Source organism: Ranitomeya imitator, chromosome 1 (genome assembly GCF_032444005.1).
Source record: "Ranitomeya imitator isolate aRanImi1 chromosome 1, aRanImi1.pri, whole genome shotgun sequence".
In the NCBI taxonomy this organism is placed as follows: domain Eukaryota; kingdom Metazoa; phylum Chordata; class Amphibia; order Anura; family Dendrobatidae; genus Ranitomeya; species Ranitomeya imitator.
Window position 1 is genome coordinate 72,874,003 of NC_091282.1, and position 26,470 is coordinate 72,900,472.

Consider the following 26,470-nt stretch of genomic DNA (forward strand, 5'->3'; position numbering starts at 1 on the left):
ACTGGTGGTGTTCCAACACCAAGGAATAAGCTAAAGAAGCAAGAGACTATTCATGACACTGCATTGAGAAGCTCTCTGTCATCTACAAATGTTGTAGGTAACACTGTGTCTTCAAGTACACCAGTTCCTAGAGACCATCCAGAAATGGATTCTACTCTTCCTTCTACATCCACAAGCAAACGTTTCTTGCCCTCTATTCCTGCTCAACAAACTTCAAAACTAGAATTTGGTCTTAAGGAACAATCTACAAAAATGCCTTCAGAAAATATATTTCAAGACCGTAAACCAGAGCCGCAAGCCAGTACACAAATAGGGGAGAGTCTGTCACAGACTGCCAGCAATATTTTTAATTTTCTTAGTAAATCTGTCAAATCTGATCCCACTCCTGTGGAAGTACCAAAAACGCAAACCAAAGCACCAGAACCACAGACGCTATTTAAGATGCCTACGTTTTTTTCTTCAAATAAGCCCACCGTTAGTGAGAAACCCTCATCCACTACTGGTACGTTTTCTAGTCTTTTTGGTTTTTCTTTGTTTGAAGAGCCAAAGACCCCTGCTCAGGTTACACCAAAAAGACCACAGGAGGATGGCATTATAAACTCTTCACAGAAAGAAAAGCCCATACCAGATATTCAACAGTCCCACCTGAACAAGAAGTATATGGAATATACACCTTCTATAGAACCACCAAATTTGCATGAAGTTGCTTCATTATATGATCCATCAGTTCACTTAGATTGTCCACTGGTAGAAGAATCCTGTGTGCTTGATGATCATATACCACCAGACGAACCATATATTTATACCGATCGAACAGACATGGAATTATATGATCAAGATAATGATTTATTGCAGGAAGATTATGAAATTCATGTAACCCCTGAAGAACATGCGTTCCAGAATGAGGGTCTGGAACAAGAGGAATGTGAATATGAAGATAGTAAGTTGGTAGAGGAAAATGAGTATGCGTCTGATTCAAAAAGTGAACAGTTTGACTATTTTTCCGAAAATGTCAGCCAAGTAAGTGGTGACCTTGCCGACAGCACAGGAGATAGTGTAACAGAACCTTTTAGTGAAATGATACCTTCAGTACCAGAAATACTTCCTAATATTACCGTAAATGAAGATGTGTTTGCTGCCGATGCCAATATTTTAGATGACTCTAGTTCTCTATTTGGAGAGCAAGTATCCCTTTTCATTGAAGCTCCTAGCAGCTTTGGGTCCAATAAGGAAATCCTGTTAAAGTGCCAAGATGATGGACATGAATGTAAAACTAGTTCCAATGACTTAGATTTGCGAAAGGATGAAAAAGTTCCAAAGGAATATGAATTTGAACAGAGCAACCTGGGTCCTTCACAGCCAGCAGTGGAAAATGCACCTATTTTTACACCTTTGGATCATCCGTCCTCTACAAATGCATGCAAGCCACCCGAGCAGGAAAAATCAGTGTTTGACTCATCAGTTGATATGTTTTCTAGCTTTATGACAAAAATCAGTGCGTTTTCCACATCACCCAGTGAGCCCCAGAAACCTACATCCAGCTCATTTTTTACTCCTCAGCCTCCATCATTTTCCATGCCTAAGAAAAACTCATTGTTCAGCTTCTCCTCTTCTCCTTCTCCACCTCAGACAAGTACATTTTCCAGTGACTTTTTTGGTATTTTTAAGTCTTCCAGTGATGTGACCAATAAACCAACTGGACCAGTCGTTGCTACCAATCGAAGTAGCAATCAGTCCAAATCCTCTGTTCAGCCAAATAGCAATTTGAAACCAACTGGTGATGACAAAGAGCAAGCTCACGTATCTAATCTGATAGCAAGTGAAGGCACCAAGATTGAGCGAGAATCTCTTTTGAAAGCTGAGACTTGTAAATTATCCAAAGAAATTGGCAACGTCATTCAAGCCAAAAGCACCATAAATTTAAAGGAAAGTGAAGCCAATGTGGATCATTTAGAGAAGCTTCCCAGTGAAGAGGAATCAACACACCCAACTGATAAATCTTCAATCATCCTTGAGTTGTCCAATGTGGCCTCTCTTAATAAGGTGGATGACGTGTTGACTCGCCCATCAGAATTAAGACTAGATACTGATGAGTCTTCTGTAGTTTACAAAGACATAAATAGTAATAAATCTCCTGGTTCCCTAATTAAGCAGGCATCCATTCCAGAAATTTCTACTCATGAGACTGACCCAGCTTCTACAAAGAGCCTTTTAGGTGAGGCAACTGAAGTACAAAATGCAAATAGTCATTATAATAGCCAGTCACCTGTGTTTGGAAATATGGAATGGTCTTTGGCTTGGGAGGTGGAATCCAAAAAAGTCCTTCCTAGAGTTGACTCCTCTAAATTGCCAGTGATCCTGAAAACTAGTGCAGGTGACCTACCTATAAAAGAGAATGAGCATAGTTCTACACATTCTGATGAAGCCTCAAAATTAAATGGAGCTGCAGTAGTTTCTGGGCAATGCCAATTACAAGCCAAAGAGAAATTTGACGTCTGTTCTGTCCACTCGGAGTCCTCTAGCGTTCTTACAACAAATGTTTTCGATGAGCAGCAAGCCAAAGAACATGTAACTGACCGAAGTCTGAGTCCCTCGCCTCGTTTGGATATTTCATTGAGAAGTCTGGAAATAATGTCTGCAAGTTCTCTGGACGATCAAGATCAGGCTGAGTCAAAGAGCAATGACCTCACATCAAGCTCTCAAGTCTGCACTTCCCCTCTTACCAAAGGAAAGGCAGCAAAACTCAAAAGAAGGGAACCAAGGCCAGTGAGCTGGGCATAATAAATGGTGTCCATCATGCAACCATTTATGATGCAGTTTAGACTTGTTGCTGTGTTGCTTGTCCTGATGTGATGAAGTCCCCCCGCTATTAACTCAAGCACCATAGTTTTAGATGGAGTATGTATTCTAGTTTGTATGTTAGTTGTGACTATGACAATCCAACCCGCGGTTTCCCACAGCTACTAAAATGTTTGGTCAGCCCCACTTTTCATTTGTCTTCTTTACCCAGTTATACTGCAGTCACCCAGTCTACCTGACTACCAATAATTTTCTCCACGAAAAACCTAAGTGGGTGAAAATCATATGTGGTCAAGGTCCTAGCTCAAGGACACTCATTATGACCAATGTAGGAGAACAACCTACAAGCTTTTTTTTTTTAGTAATTGTTAGGTGCTTCGATATTTTGATTTTTGCACTAATAGAAATTCAAAGTGCCCTTGCCTAGGAACCTTTCCTCGTATCTTGATGCTGTCTGTTTATTAAAGCTTCGATGTCTGTAGCCATGTTGCAAACATATATGTAGCTTTTCCATAAAGAGGGTATTAGGAAAATGGTGGTCACTGTTAAAACAATTGATGTTACTTATTATTATGACAAGTGTTATGACACTTGTGTGTTGAGGGTATTTGTGGTTAATGCCATTTTTTTTATGCAACCCGTTCCTTGAACAGGAAAATGTAGACTATGTAGACTGGTGGTATCCAACCTGGTGATCTGCAGCCGTTGTAAAACGTCAACATTCAGCATGGCTGGAGGGAACCCAGGTGCCTTGGCATTTTGGGAGTAGTTGTCTTACAATTGAGACGCACAGGTTCAAAGCCAATAATGGGGGAATATCTTGAACGACCCCATTTTAGTACAGCTGCCTTAACATTTATAGAGATTTACTCTGATGCCACATTTCAGGTAAAAATATTTTAAACAGAGCAGTTGTCCAATGTAACGTCATTTTCTTGGTGCCCTCTTTTAATATTATGCTTTTACGTAATAATAAACTGTGACACTATGTACTGTACATGAAGCCATTTTTTAGGGTGTATGGTAAACTATGCAGAACACCTAGATGGATCTTCTGTATGAGCCCTCAGTGTTTGAGTTGTGGGCTAAGGTAGTTCTTATGTACGTGACAGTGATCTGGCTTTATACCCTGTATGAAAGGAAGACGGATCATCAAAATGGATGTTTGAGCTCAAGTCCAGTGCATGCAAAGTGGTTCCTAGGCAGTTTCTGTGCTGATAGACCAATGGAAAGGTGGTCACCCCCCCCCATCCATTCGAGTTGCCCCATCTTATGCCCTATGCTTCACTTCCTCTTTTCACACGGTCAGATCCAATGCAGCGTATTTTTTCAACACTGATCCGCTCCATATTTGCTGCAAATCTCTCTCAAAAATAGGCAGATATAGTTGGTTGTAAAGTTTGGATGATATCCCTTTCAGCCAAAGACACCAAAATCACCAATGGCGTCCAGTTTGCCTTTTCGGCTGTGTTCACAAGCAGCATTTTTTTCTGCACACAAAATCTACTGTCCTGGCAGTAAAAATGCTGCTTTCAAAATGCAGTTTTTACTGCTTTTTTTTCAGTGTTTTTGCAGATTGTTTTGTCTACAGTACACATTTTAGTCACCAAAAATGCAGCAAAAACATTTTTTTTTTTTGCGCTATCGCAATGCTTTTTTGAGTGAAAAAAAAAAACCGCTGCAAAAACACTGAAAAAAATTGACATGCTGCAGATTTCAAACACTGCTGTTGTCAAATTCAGTCAGGAAAAAGAGTGTAAATGAGATTTCTGGAATCTCATGGCTCTTCCTGCTGTAAAATGCAGCATCTTATTTGCATAAAAACGCTACAAAATCAAACGCTCTGCGTGTACTTTGTCATAAAGGGGTTGTCTGGCCTTGAGCTACAAGACTGCAGTCTTTCATTTGACAGCAGAGTTGTGATTCCTCACGTTGCGCACACTGCACGCTGTGAGGATTCTCTGGTGCTGGGGCCAGGAGCAGGTAGTCACGTGACCGCAAGTACGCAGTTTGCAGAATTCCAGCCACATTCCCACTAGACAAGTCTGCACACATGCATTGAGCGAGGCCGAGTCTGCATATGACCCAATGTTTGCAAGTCACATGCTTGTGGTCACGTGCCCACCGCTCCCGATACCCGAGTATGCGATGTGAGGATTCACAAGTCTTCAGTCACATAGAGCGACTACAGACTTGCAGCCTGGGGCCAGACAACCCCATTAATGAGGTAACTTAACTATCCCTACAAGTGGCCATATATGTAGATCCACAATGGACACCCCTTTATTGCTGTATGGCTGCATGAAGGGTATAATGTATGGTAACTGTAGTAATATTATTACATTAAAATGACACAGGATTGCTCTATCAATTTTTTTCTATTTACATAATCCTTCTCGCATTAAGAGAATCATGTCACGTTATTACATCCATGGAGGATAACATAAAAGCATACTGTCATGTGTGAGAACAGACAGGATCCATTATACCATGTGTCACGGGAAATGGGGGCGTTAGTCGCTCCACTAACATTGAATAACTTGTCACCACTGATTTTAATTTGATGGCACTAAGTCGAAGCATGCAGAATTCAGAATGCAGCTCCGGAGATGACCAGAGTATTAAGTTTTGAAGGAACGTATTTCCAAATTGATTATCCATCGATCTTCATTGTGTTCTGCATTTTTCCATACAGCCATACTTTGATAGTTCGTTGGTTAAAACTCAGATCTTCGGTACATGAATAATTTTGCCTCTGATCCCTCCTTCCCCACAGCCCCGCTGGGAGTAGTCGGTATGGCTCGTCTGGTAATGTCAGCCAAGGGAGCTCCCAGCTGAGCGATTCTGACCATTATCATGAGAGCCTACAGTCTCTGGACGTAGAAGAGCGGCCCGATCCAAATTACGGCTTTGGTGGTTCTGCTAACCAGAGGAAAAGTGACCAAGAGTGGTACAATGGCCATGAGCCCAAGAAACAAGAACCTCAGGGAGGCGAGGCAAAACTGGAAGACGTGACCGCCAAATCACCCCAAGAGCTAGAAACAACCAAAGATGTTCATCTAGAGAAGCAAGGGAGGTCAGTATCGTCTGCACACTATTTCTGATGGCCGGTCATGTACTGCTATATGGTGCTCTGAGCCCGCACAGGAAAGGCTTAGATACACTGGTGGGAACCAGGCAGTGACGCACATGAGCAGAAGCCTGGATCTATTGGCTCAGGAGCAGGACATCCTCACATATCAGAGGTTTAGCTTAAACTTTGGTGTATCTAAACTCATATGCAGCATGGTCTTATCAGACAGGTCCATATATAGGAGGATTATAAGCGTTCTCACATGAGCCTGACACTGGTTCACCAGCACATTATCACACAACTAAAACTTGGGTACAACAGACAAGGGGCAGCATCACACATTGGCTCAGGAGCACAAATGGCATATACAAGGTTCTATATACATAGGCTCATCACGTCGTTCCTACATAAACATTTCTTGAAAATAGGTGATTTCTGATGAGACATTCCCATTAGGCTTTCTATGTACAGGATCTACGGTTCACTATAGGTGATGTCACAGCTCTCCTCCTTCTCCTCCTCCTCCTCCGTACAATGACTAATACCAGAGGATCCACCATTCAAAATGGGTGATGTCACAGCTCACCATCTCCTTTACAGCTACTGATAGCACCTCTATGTACAGTGGATAATACAGGATCCACCATTAGCAATATATGTCATCACAGCCCACCTCTTCCTCCTTTGGCACATCTAATAGATGCGCATTTTCTGGGCAGCTGCAGGCTGCTGTTTTTAGGCTGGGGTGGGCCTATATCAATGGCTACTTACCAGCCTGAGAATACCAGCCCCAGCTGTGAGCTCTAACAGGCTGGTTGTCAAAAATGGGGGGGACCCCATGCCATTTTTTTATTATTATTAATTTAAAGAATTTAAAAATAAAAACGCATGGGGACCCCTCTCTTCTTGATAACTAGCCTTGCTGAAGCTGACAGCTGAGGGTTGCAGCCCCCAGCTGTGAGTTATGTCTGGTTGGTTTAAGAAAATGGGGAACTCACGTCGGGTTTTTCATTCATTTATTTAATTATATTGCAGGCGGCGGCTGAGGGGTACCCCGATCATCCGCACCTACTGTCACTGTTATTAGCGGGGTAAGAGTCCCAAAAGCCCTCACCTGCTGTCATCGTTCAGACTTTAATGTAAGTCTCACCATGCTCCTCTGCTCGTGCCGATCGCCGAGAAAGCAGGGGAGAATGATGAGAGCCGTCTTCAGCACCTGCCGCCGGGGAGCAGCGCTTACTGTAGCGCTTCTTCCCCGGTGCCGATGCGTTGCACATGGAGGACATCAATGTGTATTCGTGTGCAGGACGTTTTGCTGTCTGTGCTGACGGTAAAAACCAGACATGTCAGCATGTTTTGCACACGGACACACGGTCTGTGGAAACACATTGCGTGTATCAGTGTCTCCGGTACGTGAGAAAACTGTCATCACATGTACCGGACACACGGATGTGTGAAAGAGGCCTAAGACTGTGAATTAACGAGATTGTCTGGGGTAGTGCATTCCGGAGAGCTGAGAGCAGCATGAGAAAAGTTTTCGAGATGCGAATATTATGGAAGATTTTAGAAATAGAAGTTGTCAGAAGTTGCGTATGACCTGACTTCACGGCGGGTGTCTCTTGGGCTCAGCAGGGGTTGGCACGGAGCAGATATTTGCAGCAGTTTAGGGCAGATAGTTCACACCATCAGTATTCCTGCGGTGTCTGTAGGAAGCGCACGCTCGCTGTATGTGCAGAGTAAGATGAAAGCTTTGGCTCTCGTATCGTTCCCTGCACCAAGCCTATAATCTAATAACGGCTGCGGCAGGGAACGCCTGTACGGCTCATTCTCTCATCCGACTCCGAGCCCAACGCGGCAACAATGCAAAGTTATTAAAACAACTTTGTCCCGGTGTTTGCAGTCCCCTTGTGCCGAGTCTGCCCGGTGCCTCGCGCCTCTGGGTGGGGTTTTATTTTCTTCCTTTATCCTCTTCTAATCTCTATAACATAAGGCGGGAGCTGATCAGGTTACCACATTTTACTTCTCAGCTATAATTTCTCTTCCATCCCGCTGGGCCCTCACCATGTGTCATGTTGCAGCGGGGGTCCGTGTGCAGCTGCACTTCCCACACATGGTGGGTGGACAGGACTTTCCGCCTTAGAGAAATCTTTGCATTAGCTAAATCTCCCGCCCAGACGTCTTCATGGTCTGATAAATGGGATGAATTTGCCTCTGATAAAGCTGTGGCTGCACCAGTTTTCCTCAAAGTAAAGGTTTACGTTCTTCCCTCTGACAAGTGCTGCCCATGTTCTCGCTTTACGTATAAAATATATGCAGAAAAAACATGGACCACGTAACCGTATCATACACAGCCCGATTCAGTGCCCCCCACATCTGCTCGCTAATGTGTCACCACTACAGTCCTCCCCATTTTCCCGCTATGGTTCCTCTCCAAATGTGTGCCCTCTATGGCGCTTCCCCGAACGGTGTCCCTAGGCCAAGGGCTTAGTCATACGTCTAATTTTTCCACGTATGAAAAAAACGAGCGGATTCTGATCAGTGTCATCCTTTTTTTTTTTTCCTTTAAGGGGAGAAATTAAATAAATTAAATAAATTTCTCCACCTTTTCTGTTCTGACAGTCCGTGAAAATCAGATTTCATCCAAGTCCGTTCCAAATATTTTTTTTTCCCCACGGGCCCATTGACTTGCATTGCCGATTTTGATCCGACCTGAGATTTTTCCCGAAGAACTCGCAATCTGTGAATGACCCCATAGACTGTCACCGGTATGAGCACTACCACGGATTGCACTCGTACACCGAAATCTGCCGTCTGAACGAGCTCTTATGTGGGGGTAGTTGGGTTGCTCGATGACATGCTCCTGTATAGTGTCCCAGTTTCATAGCAATGTTCTTAAATTGTGACTTTCTTCCCCTTGCAGCTACCAGGAAGATCTCGGTCCTCCTCCTTTCTCCCCTGCTAAGGCGCGCTGGCTCCGAGCGATTAATAAAGTGCGGGTACAGATAAGCGAGGTAGGAAAAGAAAGCCGTGTTATTATTTCATGCTTTGTTGTCCACCGGAAAAAAAAGAATGTTCTAAAATCACTCGGAGTTGACATCTCGCCTGTCACATATGAAGTGGTGATCTGCACAAACTGAAGTTGGAATCTAATAATGACCCTGCGGGCTGAGGAGCAGCTTCTGTTTCTCCGCAGGAGCAGTCAGCAGACGGTCTGCGGTGGTATTGGGCCACAGACGGTCTGCGGTGGTATTGGGCTGCAGACGGTCTGCGGTGGTATTGGGCTGCAGTCGGTCTGCGGTGCTATTGGGCTGCAGACGGTCTGCGGTGCTATTGGGCTGCAGACGGTCTGCGGTGCTATTGGGCTGCAGACGGTCTGCGGTGCTATTGGGCTGCAGACGGTCTGCGGTGCTATTGGGCTGCAGACGGTCTGCGGTGCTATTGGGCTGCAGACGGTCTGCGGTGCTATTGGGCTGCAGACGGTCTGCGGTGCTATTGGGCTGCAGACGGTCTGCGGTGCTATTGGGCTGCAGACGGTCTGCGGTGCTATTGGGCTGCAGACGGTCTGCGGTGGTATTGGGCTGCAGACGGTCTGCGGTGGTATTGGGCTGCAGACGGTCTGCGGTGGTATTGGGCTGCAGACGGTCTGCGGTGGTATTGGGCTCCAGACGGTCTGCGGTGGTATTGGGCTCCAGACGGTCTGCGGTGGTATTGGGCTCCAGACGGTCTGCGGTGGTATTGGGCTGCAGACGGTCTGCGGTGGTATTGGGCTGCAGACGGTCTGCGGTGCTATTGAGCTGTAGATGCCATAAAGTGTACGGTTATGATTTCATAGTATACGTATAGAGTTAATCTATATTGAAAATTTAAGGGGATTTTACAATACAGACTACACTCATTAATAAATAGATATTTTAGTCCTGATGAAACTAGTCTACTTACTTTGAAAATCCAGGTCTGAATGGCTTTATAATCCTTAGGCCGCCGTCACACATGCGAGTTTTACGGACGTAAGAGCGCAGAATCTACGTCCGTAAAACTCGCAAAAAATACGGCACAATTATTCTCTATGCCCCTGCTCCTATTTGCCGTATTTTACTGATCAGTATTATACGGCTTTCTACGGCCGTACAAAATCGCAGCATGCTGCGTTTGTCACCGTACTGCGCAAGAAATACGCCAATGAAAGTCTATGGAAGCGTGAAAAATACGGATTACACACGGACAAGCAGTGTGACTTGCGAGAAATACGCAGCGCTGTTAGAGAGAAAAGCCGGTAATTCAGTGCGGTGTACAGTAAAATCACACTGACAGCTTACAGTAGAATAGGTAGAATAAATGTGTACACATAGAATAGGTATATATATATATATATGTCAGTGAGACACATATATGTATATATATTAATATTTATTCCAGCGCTAGACAGCTTGAAAGCCGGTAATTCAATTACCGGCTTTTTCCTTCTCCTTCCTAAAACCCGACATGATTTGAGACATGGTTTACATACAGTAAACCATGTCTTCTCTCCATTTTTTTTGCAGATTCCACACTACTAATGTCAGTAGTGTGTATCTGCAAAATTTGGCCGTTCTAGCTCTTAAAATAAAGGGTTAAATGGCGGAAAAAATTGGCGTGGGCTCCCGCGCAATTTTCTCCGCCAGAGTAGTAAAGCCAGTGACTGAGGGCAGATATTAATAGCCTGGAGAGGGTCCACGGTTATTGGCCCCCCCCTGGCTAAAAATATCTGCCCCCAGCCACCCCAGAAAAGGCACATCTGGAAGATGCGCCTATTCTGGCACTTGGCCACTCTCTTCCCATTCCCGTGTAGCGGTGGGATATGGGGTAATGAAGGGTTAATGCCACCTTGCTATTGTAAGGTGACATTAAGCCTAATTAATAATGGAGAGGCGTCAATTATGACACCTATCCATTATTAATCCAATACTAGTAAAGGGTTAAATAAAACACAAACACATTTTTTAAAATTATTTTAATGAAATAAAAACAATGGTTGTTGCAGTATTTTATTCAACGCCCAATCCAGTCACTGAAGACCCTCGTTCTGTGAGTAAAAAAACATAATAAACCAACAATATACTTACCCTCCGCAGATCTGTAACGTCCAACGATGTAAATCCTTCTGAAGGGGTTAAAACATTTTGCAGCAAGGAGCTGTGCTAATGCACGCTGCTCCTCCTCGCTGCAAAACCCCAGGGAATGAGGCTAAAAATAGATCAATGATCTATATTTAGCTTCATTTGCGGTGAGGCGCCCTCTGCTGGCTGTTCATAGATCGTGGGAAATTACCTAGAAAGCCAGGGAGCTTTCTAGGTAATTTCCCACGATCTATGAAGAGCCAGCAGAGGGCGCCTCACCGCAAATGAAGCTAAATATAGATCATTGATCTATTTTTAGCCTCATTCCCTGGGGTTTTGCAGCGAGGAGCAGCCTGCATTAGCACAGCTCCTTGCTGCAAAATGTTTTAACCCCTTCAGAAGGATTTACATCGTTGGACGTTACAGATCTGCGGAGGGTAAGTATATTGTTGGTTTATTATGTTTTTTTACTCACAGAACGAGGGTCTTCAGTGACTGGATTGGGCGTTGAATAAAATACTGCAACAACCATTGTTTTTATTTCATTAAAATAATTTTAAAAAATGTGTTTGTGTTTTATTTAACCCTTTACTAGTATTGGATTAATAATGGATAGGTGTCATAATTGACGCCTCTCCATTATTAATCTGGCTTAATGTCACCTTACAATAGCAAGGTGGCATTAACCCTTCATTACCCCATATCCCACCGCTACACGGGAATGGGAAGAGAGTGGCCAAGTGCCAGAATAGGCGCATCTTCCAGATGTGCCTTTTCTGGGGTGGCTGGGGGCAGATATTTTTAGCCAGGGGGGGGGCAATAACCGTAGACCCTCTCCAGGCTATTAATATCTGCCCTCAGTCACTGGCTTTACTACTCTGGCGGAGAAAATTGCGCGGGAGCCCACGCCAATTTTTTCCGCCATTTAACCCTTTATTTTAAGAGCTAGAACGGCCAAATTTTGCAGATACACACTACTGACATTAGTAGTGTGGAATCTGCAAAAAAAATGGAGAGAAGACATGGTTTACTGTATGTAAACCATGTCTCAAATCATGTCGGGTTTTAGGAAGGAGAAGGAAAAAGCCGGTAATTGAATTACCGGCTTTCAAGCTGTCTAGCGCTGGAATAAATATTAATATATATACATATATGTGTCTCACTGACATATATATATATATATATATATACCTATTCTATGTGTACACATTTATTCTACCTATTCTACTGTAAGCTGTCAGTGTGATTTTACTGTACACCGCACTGAATTACCGGCTTTTCTCTCTAATATATGTGTCTACTGACACACACACATATATATATATATATATATATATATATATATATATATATATATATATATATATATATATATATATATTATGTTGGTTTTGCTAGCCTGCGAGAAAACCACGCAGTACGGATGCCATACGGATTACATACGGAGGATGCCATGCGCAAAAAACGCTGACACACCCTGCCTACGGAGGAGCTACGGACCACTTTTTTCGGGACTTTTCAGCGTATTACGGCCGTAATATACGGACCGTATTGTTTTACGCTGTGTGTGACGCCGGCCTTAATGAAAGTCACTCACTGAGCCAGAATGACGGATCCTCAGTGTGTCTCCCCCTGTTGCTGCTGAATCTCTTCCCACTTAGGCTGATTTCCAGCCTCTCATTCTCCCTCCTCCCTGCTGCTGCGGAATCTTTCCCTACCTGGCCTGACCCTCAGATTTTCAGTGTCTCCCCCTGCTGCTGCGGAATCTTTTCCCACTTAGGCTGATTTCCAGCCTCTCATTCTCCCTCCTCTCTGCTGCTGCAGAATCTCTCCCTACCTGGCCTGACCGCCAGATTTTCAGTGTCTCCCCCTGCTGCTGCGGAATCTTTTCCCACTTAGCCTGATTTCCAGCCTCTCATTCTCCCTCCTCTCTGCTGCTGCAGAATCTCTCCCTACCTGGCCTGACCGCCAGATTTTCAGTGCCTCTCCTCCCCCCGCTGCTGCTGAATCTCTTCCCATTTAGGCTGATTTCCAGCCTCTGTGTCCCTCCTCCCTGCTGCTGTGGAATCTCTCCCTACCTGGCCTGACCGCCAGATTTTCAGTGTCTCTCCTCCCCCCGCTGCTGTTGAATCTCTTCCCACTTCTCATTCTCCCTCCTCCATGCTGCTGCTGAGCCTCCGCCCATATAGCCTGATTGTCAGCTCCTCAATGTCCCTCTTCCCTGCTGCGATCTCACCCTGCTCATTACAAGCTGTAGCTCTGTCATCCTGGGTGGGTGTAGAATGAATACACTTACTCAAGAGTTTTCTCACTCGATTGATGGAGTCATAAATTGTTTAATTAGGATGATACAGCTATTCTGACAGGGATTTTCAAAGTAAGTACACCAGCCTTATCAGGTCCAAGAAATCTATTTAACAATATACTAATATATCTGGTGATTGATCCACTGTAACAGCGAGCAGACGTGTGAATGCAGCTCTGGAGTATAATGCAGAATGTGGTATATTATCCGTTTCTGAATTCACCGCAGCGTTGCAGGTTCCGCTGATGAAGGGAAGGTTTCCAATAAAATTATTCTGGCTGATTGTGATGAGAGCAATTTTTTTTAGAATGTGTTCTTAATATAGCAGCCCCAAATCGGAGCTCATGCCAATAGTGAGAAGCCGTAAATCTGGCTTGAAATGTTTCCCTGGGAATGTATTATTTGCTGGAGAATATATCATTTTACTTGTTTAGGGTATGTTCACACGTAGTGTTTATGGGTATTTTTTTTCTGCATGAAACATTAAGGCTACGGCCAGAAAAACAGCACAGAATTTTTTTTTTTGTATTTTTTCATGTTTTTTTTTTATTTTTTTTAACGAAGCCATTTAGAGCTCAATGCGGAATAACAAGTAAAAACGCTGAACGAATAAAAAAAACGCAAAGAAACCTGCACTGTGTGAATGAGCTACAGTAAAACGTTGCTTTTTTTTTTCTGCAGGGGGGGAAAAAAAATCTAGAAAAAAATGGATCAAAACTGCTACATGTGAACAAACTCTAAGTCAGTGACTAATACGTGTTTAGTATGTGTTCGTTTTATATCTTTGAATATTACCTGTCACGTGGCGTAAATATAACCACACATATATAATATGTGGCGTAAATGCCGCTGTTCTCCTGAATCCAGCGATATTTTTCTTTGGTTTCTGCGCCTTTCCATTCCTGAGATATGGCCTCCTCTTCCCCGTATATAAATCTAGTTTAGTTGGCCAAGTGGGTGTAGTCTGCATGGAAAATTGAAGACCACGCCTACTTGATAACAAAAGCTATATTTATACACCGAAAAGAGGCAGCTGTATCTCAGGAACGGTGAGGCCCAGGAAAAAAAGAAAAACGTCGCCGGATTCAGGAGAAAAGCGGCAATTATACCAGGTAAAAAAAAATACATATTTATGGCAAGTGGCAGGTGATCTTTAGAATAATGTAATAATGGATTGGTCTAGTTCACCAGAGCTGCCTGTAGTGAGTGGTTTTCTTCTGTGGCTCTTAGAGAGGGTCTGGAGCGGGAGACCCTAAATCTGCTAGTTAGAAGCAGGCCATCCCTTTACATACTAGGTGAGAAAAGTTTTTTATTTTTTGCCCTCAGTGTTAACCCCGACAGGTGTTACTCACAATTACGTGGCACGTGGCAGCCATGGAAGCCTATTGCTCATCGCTCTGTAAACCCCCAAAGCTGGTTTTGCTCGCTGGGAATGTCAGATTATAATTTGTGATTACCGGGCGCTCGTCATTCTGCAAAGGGCAAATAATAACCCCAATATTAATAGTCGCCGGGGCGAAGCGGCAGTCTGCTGTGGATAAATGCTCCATGATGGCCAATTGCTGTGTGTGGGCTCCCGTCTCTGGGCCGTGAGTGTGAACTATGGGGAGAAAGGAACACCGTATGGAATGCGTGGCTTGCTGGAACTTGTTGTCCTTTGGTGGCTCCACATCAGCATCGTGCGCCGTCTGTTCAAGGATTTGTATATTTTTTTTCTTTTTCCCTATTGTACAGGAGTAGTTTGCAACCTTCGTCTTTCCAGCCGTCCGATAATGACAATTCCCATCGTGGATTTGCAGCATTACCGATGAGATTTTAAGGAATCGGTTCCACATGCTTTTTTTTTTTTTTTTTTTGGGGATTTCACTTTTGCAATAAAAAGGTGAAATGTGCGTCAAATTCCATATAATTACCGCAGTGCAGACATTCAGGGTCTGTAGAAAGCTGCGTGGGCCGGCATGTGTTGCCCATCTCGTTGCCATGACCGCTGTGACTTGTACATTTGTTCAGCGTTTGTGTCCCTATGATCTGTAGGATCGTCTGTCAGTCCGGGACATGAGCGGCACTAACGAGCTCTCCTCCGCCCGCTCTAATAAATCTGCGCCTTCACCTCGGACGAGGACATTTGTTTCCCAGTGTCTCAGGGCTGCGGGCGAGCCAGAGGACGGCCTCATTAATGTGATTTTGTAGAGGCGGTTCAATAAGTGCACATATTATCTGTGAGTAGCATCAGCTCTGCCGGGCAACGGGGGGCCGGGAGCACCGACACTGCACGGAGGACAGATATGTAGTAAACCGTCATCATCTCCACCCACCTCTGGATTACACTGTAGGGTTTTCATTGACTTTTTTTATTTTATTACCTCTTCTGGAACGACAGTTACACTTTAAATCAACAGTAAAAATAAATAAGACCAAATCGACACATGTAAATTACCGGTAGTTATTTTTTAAATTCCTTTCTTTTTAGCTCCCCTCTTTTTAGCTCCCATCCTTTTTAACTCCCTTCCTGTTTAGCTCCCTTCCTGTTTAGCTCCCTTCCTTTTTAGCTCCCTTCCTTTTTAGCTCCCTTCCTTTTTAGCTCCCTTCCTTTTTAGCTCCCTTCCCGTTTAGCTCCCTTCCCGTTTAGCTCCCTTCCCGTTTAGCTCCCTTCCCGTTTAGCTCCCTTCCCGTTTAGCTCCCTTCCCGTTTAGCTCCCTTCCCGTTTAGCTCCCTTCCCGTTTAGCTCCCTTCCCGTTTAGCTCCCTTCCCGTTTAGCTCACTTCCCGTTTAGCTCACTTCCCGTTTAGCTCCCTTCCCGTTTAGCTCCCTTCCTGTTTAGCTCCCTTCTTACTTTTTTATTTATAACTTTTATGGGTTAAAAAGGGTTCCCATATTGATGCGTTGGAAGATACATGGCATTTTTTTTGTAATCAGCAAGTAAGTAAAACCGTTTTAATGGATTGCGAACTCTTTTTTGTTTTTCTTCCCTTTAAATTTTTTTTTTTTTTTTTTAATATCCTGAGTTATTACAGATTTGTGATTGGAGCGTATGAGTTGTTGTTGTTGCTGTTGTGAGCCATTCTCCTTTTTGGTCTCCTCCCGGCTGCAGAGTTTCTCCTCTCTTTGGAATTGTGCTGTAGTCTTGGCTCTGCTTATATATCTTTACTGTGTAACATGACCTTGCAAATACTTTTGTAGTTATTATTATTATTTGTTTGTTACTCTTGTTATGTATTTACACATATGTTTGTATTTTGACGATTTATGTAGTAACTGATAAAGGTCACCATTGACCGAAACATTATCCTACATTCACTACAATAAATTTTCCCGCATCATTCACCAAAGTTGAGTGCTAGGTTTCTTCACTTTTAATGTGTATGGCTTGGGAACCTAAACCTTAGCACCGTTTCTCCGCATAGTAGTGCTCACGCTTGTCTTCCCTCCGGCTGCAGACATTGAGTAAAGTGAGGTTTCCTGCCATCCCTTGCGGCGGGCTTTCCGGTATCCTAAGTGTGTAATGATCCTTGTATCATTTGGCATTATGGCGAGCAGCGGGGGCTTGGCGTGCCTTTTGCTGAACATATGACGGCTTGGCCCCAGGACTCAGCGTTTGGTAATGATATCCGTCAATCCTCGCATCCTCCAGAGCGGTCCGTACCGCTACCTGCTGATTGAGCCGTCACTCATCTATCCGCTTATCGGCCTTGGCATATTTGGGGCAGCACCAGTTTCTGATAATATTATGGTAAATGAGAAATATAATAAGCACCCTGTTCTGATTTAACCCCCGGTCTGCTGTAAACCCTCCTGAACTTTATCGTTTACTGTGTGTCATTGGATCACGTCTCAGCTTTGTCAGTGTTTACAAGAAAATGCCACACGGCCATTAACAGTCCAGAGGAGCCTTATCAGCCGCCAGTCATCCGCGGGGAAAGCAAAGTGCCTTCTTGTCATTTCCAGAACGGATTTGCTGTCCTGATTATTATTCAGATTTTGTGTGGGCAGTCACCAGCCGGCCCCAGGGTGAACTATAACATGAGGGGGCCCTAAACAAATCAACATTGCTCTCTCCGAAATGCCAGGAGATCCAAAAGTAATGTACCCCTCCACATTACACCTACATACCGGAGCTTTTATCATCTTCCACCCTACATCCATAGACCTCAATATGGAGTTGGTCCCCTAACATCTCCCACTCTTTTGGGAAGACTTTCTATGAAATTTTCCAGGGCGTTTGTGAGAATTTTTGCATATTTTTTCCAAAAGAGTATTTGTGAGGTCAGACACTGATGTTGGAGTGAGGCCGGGATAACAATCTCCGCTCTAGACCATCCCAAAGATTGTGGCCAAAGTCAGGACTCTGTGCGGCTGGTCATGTTCTTGCACAGAGCCCACAGTTCTGGGCACCGTCATGGGGAACAGAAAAGGCCCTTTCCCAAACTGTTCCCACAAAGGGGTCCAAAATGTCTTGCTCTAAATCATTAAGATAACCCTTCATTGGAACAAAGGGGCCGAGGCAGACCCCTGAAAACCGGCCCTATAATTACTCCTTCACCAAACTGTGCAGCGGCCACAAAGCAGTCAGGCGGGTAACGTTCTCCTTCACCAAACCAAGACCCGTCCATCAGATGCCAGATAGAAGTGTGATCCGTCATATGTGCCCCACATTTGTATACAGCCCCTTATCTCTGTGCAAGACTTGTCATTTACAGTTATTCAGTGGTACTCCGGCTCCTCTAAATTTAGCATTTCCTTTGTTGTTCCTCCTTTAAATGTATTGGGGGAAAACATGACAACTTTGTGTTAGTGTAACAGAGACATGGCACAATGCAGTTTTTGAGAAGATGTTATCTATGGCAGCTCGTTGGGTATAATTATGCCCATAATTTGCCGCTCCTTCCATAGACTTAACACGTGGCCTGAATAATGCACGATGCGATGACCCTCGGGTGTAGCGGCATTGTGCCCATTATTAGTCGGTAAAATGAATTACTTGTGTAGACCCCGCAGCCTTGTGCAGAACATTGTTCAGTGTGCTTAATCCCGGTCTAATCCTGGAAACTAGAAGAACAACCCTCGACCTTACAGATTAATCCCACTCCTAATAATAATCCATGTCCTCATAACAAATCTTCAGAAGCCGGACAAATCCGCGTCTCACCGCCACCTACGCTCCAGGTAGAAGAAAGCGGGGGCTAGATAGAATTCTGATGTATGGTTTCATGGTAATCTCCTCTTGGGTTCTTCTAGACAGTGGCGCTTACCCTTCCGATCAAATGAAAGCAGAATCGGCTCGGTTTTACCCTACTGAGAGTCTACTCTTCCTTTTGTGGTGGGATAAATTTGTAAAAGGTTATAATGATGAATTCACATAAAGGTTTACCATAGATATCCTGTACTTACTAGAAAACGTTTGAGTATGTTCACACGGTTTGGAAATGGTCAGTGACCACTCCCTGATCCCTAATCCCTGCCTCTCTCCTCTATCCCTAATCCCTGCCTCTCCTCAATCCCTAATCCCTGCCTCTCTCCTCAATCCCTAATCCCTACCTCTCTCCTCAATCCCTAATCCCTGCCTCTCTCCTCAATCCCTAATCCCTACCTCTCTCCCATATACTGACCGTTCTCTCCCTATGTGAGTGCTTGGGTAGAGACCTGTCAGTCAAAGGTATTGGGGTGGGGAGCAGGAGCCATGGACCAGCATTGGACTAGTCATCCAAGACCCACTGTCCCCCATTGGCTTTTCAGAAAATGTTTACATTGAATAGCGCAACCGGTGTGTCATTCATGCTGCTCATAGTTCGGACAGCAAAAATCGAGTACTGCTTTTGTTTAAATTGTCAGTCATTTCAACCAACTTTGCAATATATTAAAGGGAACCTGTCACCCCCAAAATCGAAAATGAGCTAAGCCCACCAGCATCAGGGGCTTATCTACAACATTCTGTAATGCTGTAGATAAGCCCCCGATGTATCCTGAAAGATGAGAAAGAGAGGTTAGATTATACTCGCCCAGGGGCGGTCCCGCTGCGGTTCTGGTCCGATGGGCGTCGCGGTCCGGGGCCTCCCATCTTCTTACGATGACGTCCTCTTCTTGTCTTCACGCTACGGCGCAGGTGTACTTTGTCTGCACTGTAGAGGGCAGAGCAAAGTACTGCAGTGCGCAGGTGCTGGGCTTCTCTGACATTTCCCGGCGCCTGCGCACTGCAGTACTTTGCTCTGCCCTCAACAGGGCAGACAAAGTACGCTTGCATCGGAGCCGCGGCAAGAAGACAAAAAGAGGACGTTAACGTTAGAAGATGGGAGGCCCCGGACCGCGACGCCCATCCTACCGGACCGCCCCCAAGGCGAGTATAATCTAACCTCTCTTTCTCATCTTTCAGGATACATCGGGGGCTTATCTACAGCATAACAGAATGCCCCCTGATGCCAGTGGGCTTATCTCCTCTTCGATTTTGGGGGTGACAGGTTCCCTTTAAGAGACACTTCTGCCCCCTCCCCTCCTCCTGAATTCCTCATTCTCTTGTCTTTTTAACTTTATAGAGAAGGGAAAGAACAGGCTGAGGGTGAATCCGACAGATGCATGCTGTAGTTTCTTAGTAAGTGTTTTATCTCACTCCCGAGCTGGATTCACAGTTACTTTTCTCATAACTGTTGTATAGAGTTTTCCAGGCTTCTTCTGTCTGTGTGTGAAGTATACGGGAGAGCAGGGATCCTTAATGTCCGCCTGTGCCGTGTATGGAAGACCTCATGACTGCTAGTCTTCACCCACTAGCTTAGAGTCAACTGAAAATTAGACTGGGAAATTGGTGAAAAAAAGCAGGATGCAAGTCGTATAATGTGCAAGAAGTGTTATTCCTCATGGACACACCCAGGATAGCTTTTTTTTTTTTTAAACAGTCGCCTAAAATTACGACAGCTGATTAATGGGGTTGCGGAATCTGATGAGGGATGTAATGGACAACCAATTTATCATACAAAGGAAGGCGACATGTGATGACTCCTAGCTCTTGAGGCAACCAGGCTGTCTGCTACCAGTCGTATATCCTCCTTCTCCTTTGCATTCATTGAGGTCTATACATGGTGGTCCTGAGCCCCGCAGTGGGGGAGGTGCTCTTTTCAGCAGCCACAGTATCTGCAGAGACTAGTAGAGTGGCAGGTTTACCTCCTAAACCGGGGCTGATCCTGTGTGAAAAAGCCACAGGAGAGAAATCTCTGATGCGCGGGCTACGTAAGCCCCCTGTGTCGGTGTTATATCCCGGGTGCGGCTCATTGTCTCGTTCTCTGCTCAGTAATTAGATCACGACTCAGCAGTTAGCCAAGACCCTTCAGTGATTCCGGTCGTCTTTGTCTGAAGGGCAGTTTCTTTTGTGACCGGATCTAAGTGAACGCGTGCTGGATACAATTACCACTTTCTGTGCTATTATTATGGATCAAAGGATCCTAAATTGTTTTACAGGGTAAATTAGAGGCAGAATTAACCTTAATTTTCACTTTATAAAATTGCATACCCGTTGTATCATGCGTCATACTCCAGTCACATCCAGATCATTCTGTTACTATTGTCCTTCTCCACTGGCATCCACAACTGTGTTAGGCTATGTTCACACATAAAATTAAAATGAAAAAAATATTCTGAAAATGATGTAATAAAAATTTAATTACCTTTTCAGTCGTTCGCCAGATGCCAGGTGGTCATTTGACCCTTGATGTTTTGTGGGTCAGGAGTGCAGACATAAAGGACCCCCTTATTCCGAGTGATGGTAGCGATCCTCGTCTTCTGTATCTGAGCTGATAAATGAATGTAGCCCAGATATATCGGGGAGACGCTTCATATTCTCTGTGGATTTTGCCTTTAGAAGAACCACGGCACTGACTGTGGAGCACATTTTTGAAGATCTGCCCTGAATTTAGCACGGTCATGTTCTGTAGTCCGTATCCTTTAAAGATTATCTATATAGTTCCTTAAAGGGAATATGTCCGCAGGATTTCATCACCCCTCCAAACTATATATATATGATCATGTAACCCTTATCATTCACTAGTCCAGTAATACCGTTACATGGTCAATCCATTCCTCAGTTATTGAGAAATCAGCGTTTGAATTGATAAACGCGACCGTGATAGATCTGAATCCTCTGTCACTCCAGCTCTATTCCCCACCCACAGCCGCCTCCTGCTTGTCTGACCGCCTCTATGGTGTTTGACATAAAAGGAGCCATCAGTCAAGCAGGAGGCGGCTGTGGGTAGGGATTAGAGCTGGAGTGACGGAGGCTTCAGATCTACCATATTCCTTCAGCCTCATTTGTATATCAATTCAAACACTGATTTCTCAGTAGCGGAGAAACGAACTGACTATTGCTGGACTTGTCTTTGAAATTAGCTTCATGTGCATATAGATAGTTTGGGGGGGTGTGAAACTCTACTGACAAATTCCCTTTAAAGGAGATTTCCTAATCAACATTTGTCACTTAATAAATATATGATCACCAGGGGTTCAGCTCCCGAGACCGCCATGATTCCAAGAATGGGGGCCCAAAAGCCAAAATTTCCCTGGTAGTGCACATGTGGACTTCCTCTCCATTCACGCACAGGACCCCCCGTTCGTTGTGAGCCCCAGTAATTAGACGAGAGGACTGTGTTTTTGGGCAAGTGCAGAATAGAAGGAAAAAAATAACTTTTTAAGTAATATTCGTGCATCCTCTTGCGGCACACTAGACGCGGTCACTCATGTCTTGTTGACTTGTCTGAGAAGGTATGATAATGGAGGCCATAAACTTGAAGAAATCCTTCTTCTATCCCTGGCGCTATAGAGAGTTAATCCGGAGGAGCCTTCCAGTATAGAGGTAATTTCTGACCACTCTAGAAAATAGGATATGTCTTCTGCCGGGAGCTGATACCTGGCACCGAGACTAATCCTCATGGAGATGGTTGTAATGGACACAGGGCCCGGTCAGTGCATTAATATATAGAATATATGGCACAGCGAGGACTCTCCGGGGGAGAGGCTTAGTTATTACTTTTGCCTTGTGACATGGTCTCCAGCAAGCTAGAAAAAGCATTGTCCATCGCCGCAGTGTTCCTGGATCCTTGTGAAAAGTTTCTTTTGAAGGATGTTTAAATCCACTTCTTGGCAGAGAAATTAGGCAAAATTGTAAGTGAGCCCCATCCATGGATGAAAAGCCCCCAAACATGAGTGGTCTTCAGACACTTTACTGTTGGCATCACACAGGATTCATGGCAGCACTTGCCTTATCCTCTCCTGGCAATCATTCTTCCAGATGTCCCAAACATTGTAAAGAGGGCTTCAGCAGAGAAAGAAACGTTACCCCTGTCCTCTGCAGTCTAATCCCGACACAAAATACCGTATGTGGGAGTCTCAAAACTTTTGTCCACAACTGTAGTGATACTTGGGACCTGAGATGGTTACTTCACCTTTTCGCCAGTGTTTTTTTTTTTTCGGATTCTTTTCTTTGCTACTTTTTGCATAAAGGGAGACCCCCTCATTCCACAGTCCTTGTACCAGGCCTCTTGCTGGAAATCTCTGCCCAAGGGTGAGTATATTATAACTTATTTTTCTTTACTTGCAGGTGGGACCAGGAGCATTATAGAATGCTGTAGATAAACCCTGAAAGGCAGTGGCCGCAGCTTATAGCCACAAAATCTGCTGACTGGTTCCCTTTAATGGCTTTAGCTCAATCTCGAGCCATGGTGACTTGATGGATGAACGTTCTTTAGGAAGATAGATTTTGTGCAAGCCTAGATAGGTCTACCAGGGCTTTCTCCACGGTTACCATCGGTTGCTGGTCTTCCTCTTCGTCTTGTTCCTTCTATTCTCCCGGCCATGATGTCCTTCTCCAGTGGTTGCTCTCTTCATATGATGTGTCCAAATTAGGCAAGTTGTAGCTTGGTGATCCTTCCTTCCAGTGACATGTCTGGCTTCATTTGTTCCAAAATTGATTTGTTTGCTCTTCTTGCCATCCATGGTATTGATGAAATACCTTTCCAGCACCACATTTCGAACGCGATAATTCTTCTGTCTTGTTTCTTTATCGCCCATGTCTTCCATGGCCAAGTTCCCTATTATGATGCCATCCATAACTGAAGGGCACAATGTTCCATTACTTCGCCGCACACTTTCCATCACCTTTTTTGTATTTATTGCTCATCTTTTAATGTTCTGGATTGCCTTATAATACAACTCATGAAGTTCATCATTGCTCCACCAGTGGGCGCTCTTGTTTTGCAGTTTGGAGTCCTGTACAGGGGTGCATCTTGTTTTCCATTACTGTCTTACAGTATTGTGTGCCCTAAATGTTGCATCCTTGATTTCTGCTATAACTCTTCCTCAGTCGCATCAATTTTTATACCTAGGTTTTGGCAATGAATCCTCTGTGGAATTGCCTAAATATCCAACAATGCTTAATATACCAGACCATCCTTCGAAGCTGAATCCGCAAAGATGACTCGTCACTCATGGATGTCTTCACATCTGCAGAAAAATCTGTGGCTGCATGAATGACAATGCCGATTTCCCCTTGGAAACAATAGGAGGTGTTTGTGGGTGATGTGTGTGTATGTATGCATGTATACATATATATAATCAATGGTGCTGGAGGAGAAATGTTTTACTGAGGTTATTGGCTTCAGTGATATGAACCTCGAAGTTTGCTCCAGCGTGTTATGTACTGAGGAGTTAATCGGCCATGACAGGGCCAGGTTTATTGTGAACAGCTAAAGTTGGGTGGGACGACTGTTCAGCATATCTCCACCCTAGGGTTTGTTCCAGGAGGTAAAAGTGAAACCTTTGCTGACTGGTTGTTCTGTGTGTTCTGAGGGAGAGCTGACCAAAAGAGCTAGGCTCTTGCTTAAAAGTGCTGAACCCTGATATCCGAGTTGCCGATCCCCGAAGTTTTATGGACTGTAAACTTGCTGGCGCACCCAGGCAAGTGCCGGGGCCCAGGATCAACTGGCCCACTCTCTGTTGGGGACACCCTCATGCTATGGGGCCCATGAGTTGGGGGTGCCAGCGCTGGCCCCGGCCCTCCTCAAATACGCCCCGTTTCCCACAGCACCAATATCTTCAGAGGGCGTGATGACGTCACTGTAGAGTGCTCTTTGCTGAACAGTGCAGATAGTCAGAAGACACTGAGGAGACCTGAGCTGCGGGGAATGAGGAGAGGTGAGTTGTTTTTTTAAGGTATGGAGCACTATATGGGGCCATTATACTGTATGAAGGACTATGTGGTGCCCATGATGCTGTATAGAGGACTGTGGTACCCATAATGCTGTATGGAGGACTGTGGTGCCCATTATACTGTATGGAGGACTATGTGGTGCCCATAATACTGTGTGGAGGACTATGTGGTGCCCATAATACTGTATGGAGGACTATGTCGTGCCCATAATGCTGTATGGAGGACTGTGGTGCCCATTATACTGTATGGAGGACTATGTGTTGCCCATAATACTGTGTGGAGGACTATGTGTTGCCCATAATACTGTGTGGAGGACTATGTGGTGCCCATTATACTGTGTGGAGGACTATGTGGTGCCCATAATACTGTGTGGAGGACTATGTGGTGCCCATAATACTGTATGGAAGACTGTCGTGCCCATAATGCTGTATGGAGGACTGTGGTGCCCATTATACTGTATGGAGGACTATGTGTTGCCCATAATACTGTGTGGAGGACTATGTGTTGCCCATAATACTTTATGGAGGACTATGTGGTGCCCTTAACACTGAATGGAGGACTATATTGTCTGTTCTAACATGAAAAGTCTGAAGTTACTGTGTGACGCTCTGTGCGTTGCGAGGAGTCACCGGCTTCTGATCTATTGTAGAATTTACAATAGAGATCACTCGTGTAATGTAAGAGTGAAATCTTTGGCATTGTACTGTGTAGGATCTGATGCGAGGGGGGATTCTGGAAGTGAAGGATCTGATTGATGTGAGGGGGATTCTGAGATCGGAGGTGGAAGAGCATTCTCTAAATGACCTGATTTGGGGGGATTCTGGATGTGAAGGACCTGTTATGAAGAGATTCTTGGAGTGAAGGTTTTGAATTTGAGGGGATTCTTGGCGAGATGGGTCTGTTTTTGTTTTTTTTTGGTGTGAAGGGTCTGAATTTGAGGGAGTTTCTTGGAGTGAAGGATCTGGTGTTGAGGGAATAGTGATGCTTACGGGTGCTGGGAGTGAAGGATCTGGTATTGGAGTTCTGGAGAAAATCCTTTTGTAGGGCTGGATGCACTGGAGCAGTAGATACGATTGTGTGTGTGTGTGTGGTGCTAGCAAGTAATTTGCACGAGCTGAGAAAGCTTAGGACGAGTAGGGTGTGATTGACTGTGGGAGCTGTGGTTGGGTACAGGCTGTGAGATTTCTATCAGCCCCTGGTTACATGTATCATACACACGAATTCCCAATGAGACGGAGCAGCCGAGTCACTGCCTGGAGGTTTTTGTTGGTGTGAATTCTGCTCCATCGTCCTCATCGCTGGTGCTATGTATGTGCACATGTGTGGTGGGGAGGAGGAGATGCAGCTCCATCTATAAGTAAGACTGAATGCGGGAGGCAGCTGGAGAGGAGGAGCGCAGCGGCGCTGGGAGCAGCGGTTTCTTGCTCTTACATGCATGCAGTTTCCTCTCCATCGTCAACATGCTGCAAGTTCCTGGACTGGCACAGCAAGAGTTAACAGGATTATTGCCGTGGATGATTGGGGATACAAGTGTAGTTCATGCAATGCTGCTCCTATGATGGGGGCGCTGTGCGAGGCTTGGAGCCAGGGGTTGGAATGTGGGGTGATAACTCCAGAGTCTCCCGGCTTCTTGGGGTAATGGCTCCTTCAGTCGTTTCATGTCACCCGTCACCTCCGCAGCACATCTGATGTGCAGCCAGGAGGGACGTCTGCCACGCACAGCCATTCTGGAGCACCAAAAGTTTTCGACACCCCGTGTGTTCAGTTTGCCAAGTCTGTGGGGTGTCGGGATGTGGGTAAAGACCACAAGGTAAGTGCTGGATGTAGGATCATAGGAGGGGATTCTGCGTCTCAAGGTCTGGTCTATTCCTAAGTATAGCAGTGTATTTCTAGTGCCTGGACGTAGCGGAGCCGAATTGGTCATTTGATTTTTTGCAAGCTACATGGTGCGTGCATGTGGATTCATGGCAGTCCTATGGAAAACGAATAATCACACATCAGGAATTGACAAATTG

The 26,470-nt window shown here is 44.8% G+C and overlaps 1 protein-coding gene across 5 annotated transcripts in view; it reads left to right on the plus strand.

Annotated features, from left to right (window-relative positions):
- UNC13B (unc-13 homolog B) overlaps positions 1-26,470 on the plus strand; it is a 321,122-nt gene that overhangs the window by 144,299 nt on the left and 150,353 nt on the right. For 4 of the 5 annotated variants that reach the window (XM_069747983.1, XM_069748004.1, XM_069747993.1 and 1 more), the window contains 2 exons: positions 5,576-5,875; positions 8,793-8,883. In XM_069747983.1, the coding sequence (XP_069604084.1) occupies positions 5,576-5,875; positions 8,793-8,883 (391 nt within the window). Of the gene's footprint in view, positions 1-5,575; positions 5,876-8,792; positions 8,884-25,684; positions 26,266-26,470 lie in introns of those variants that run through there. The other variant, XM_069747974.1, reaches the window with a different exon arrangement.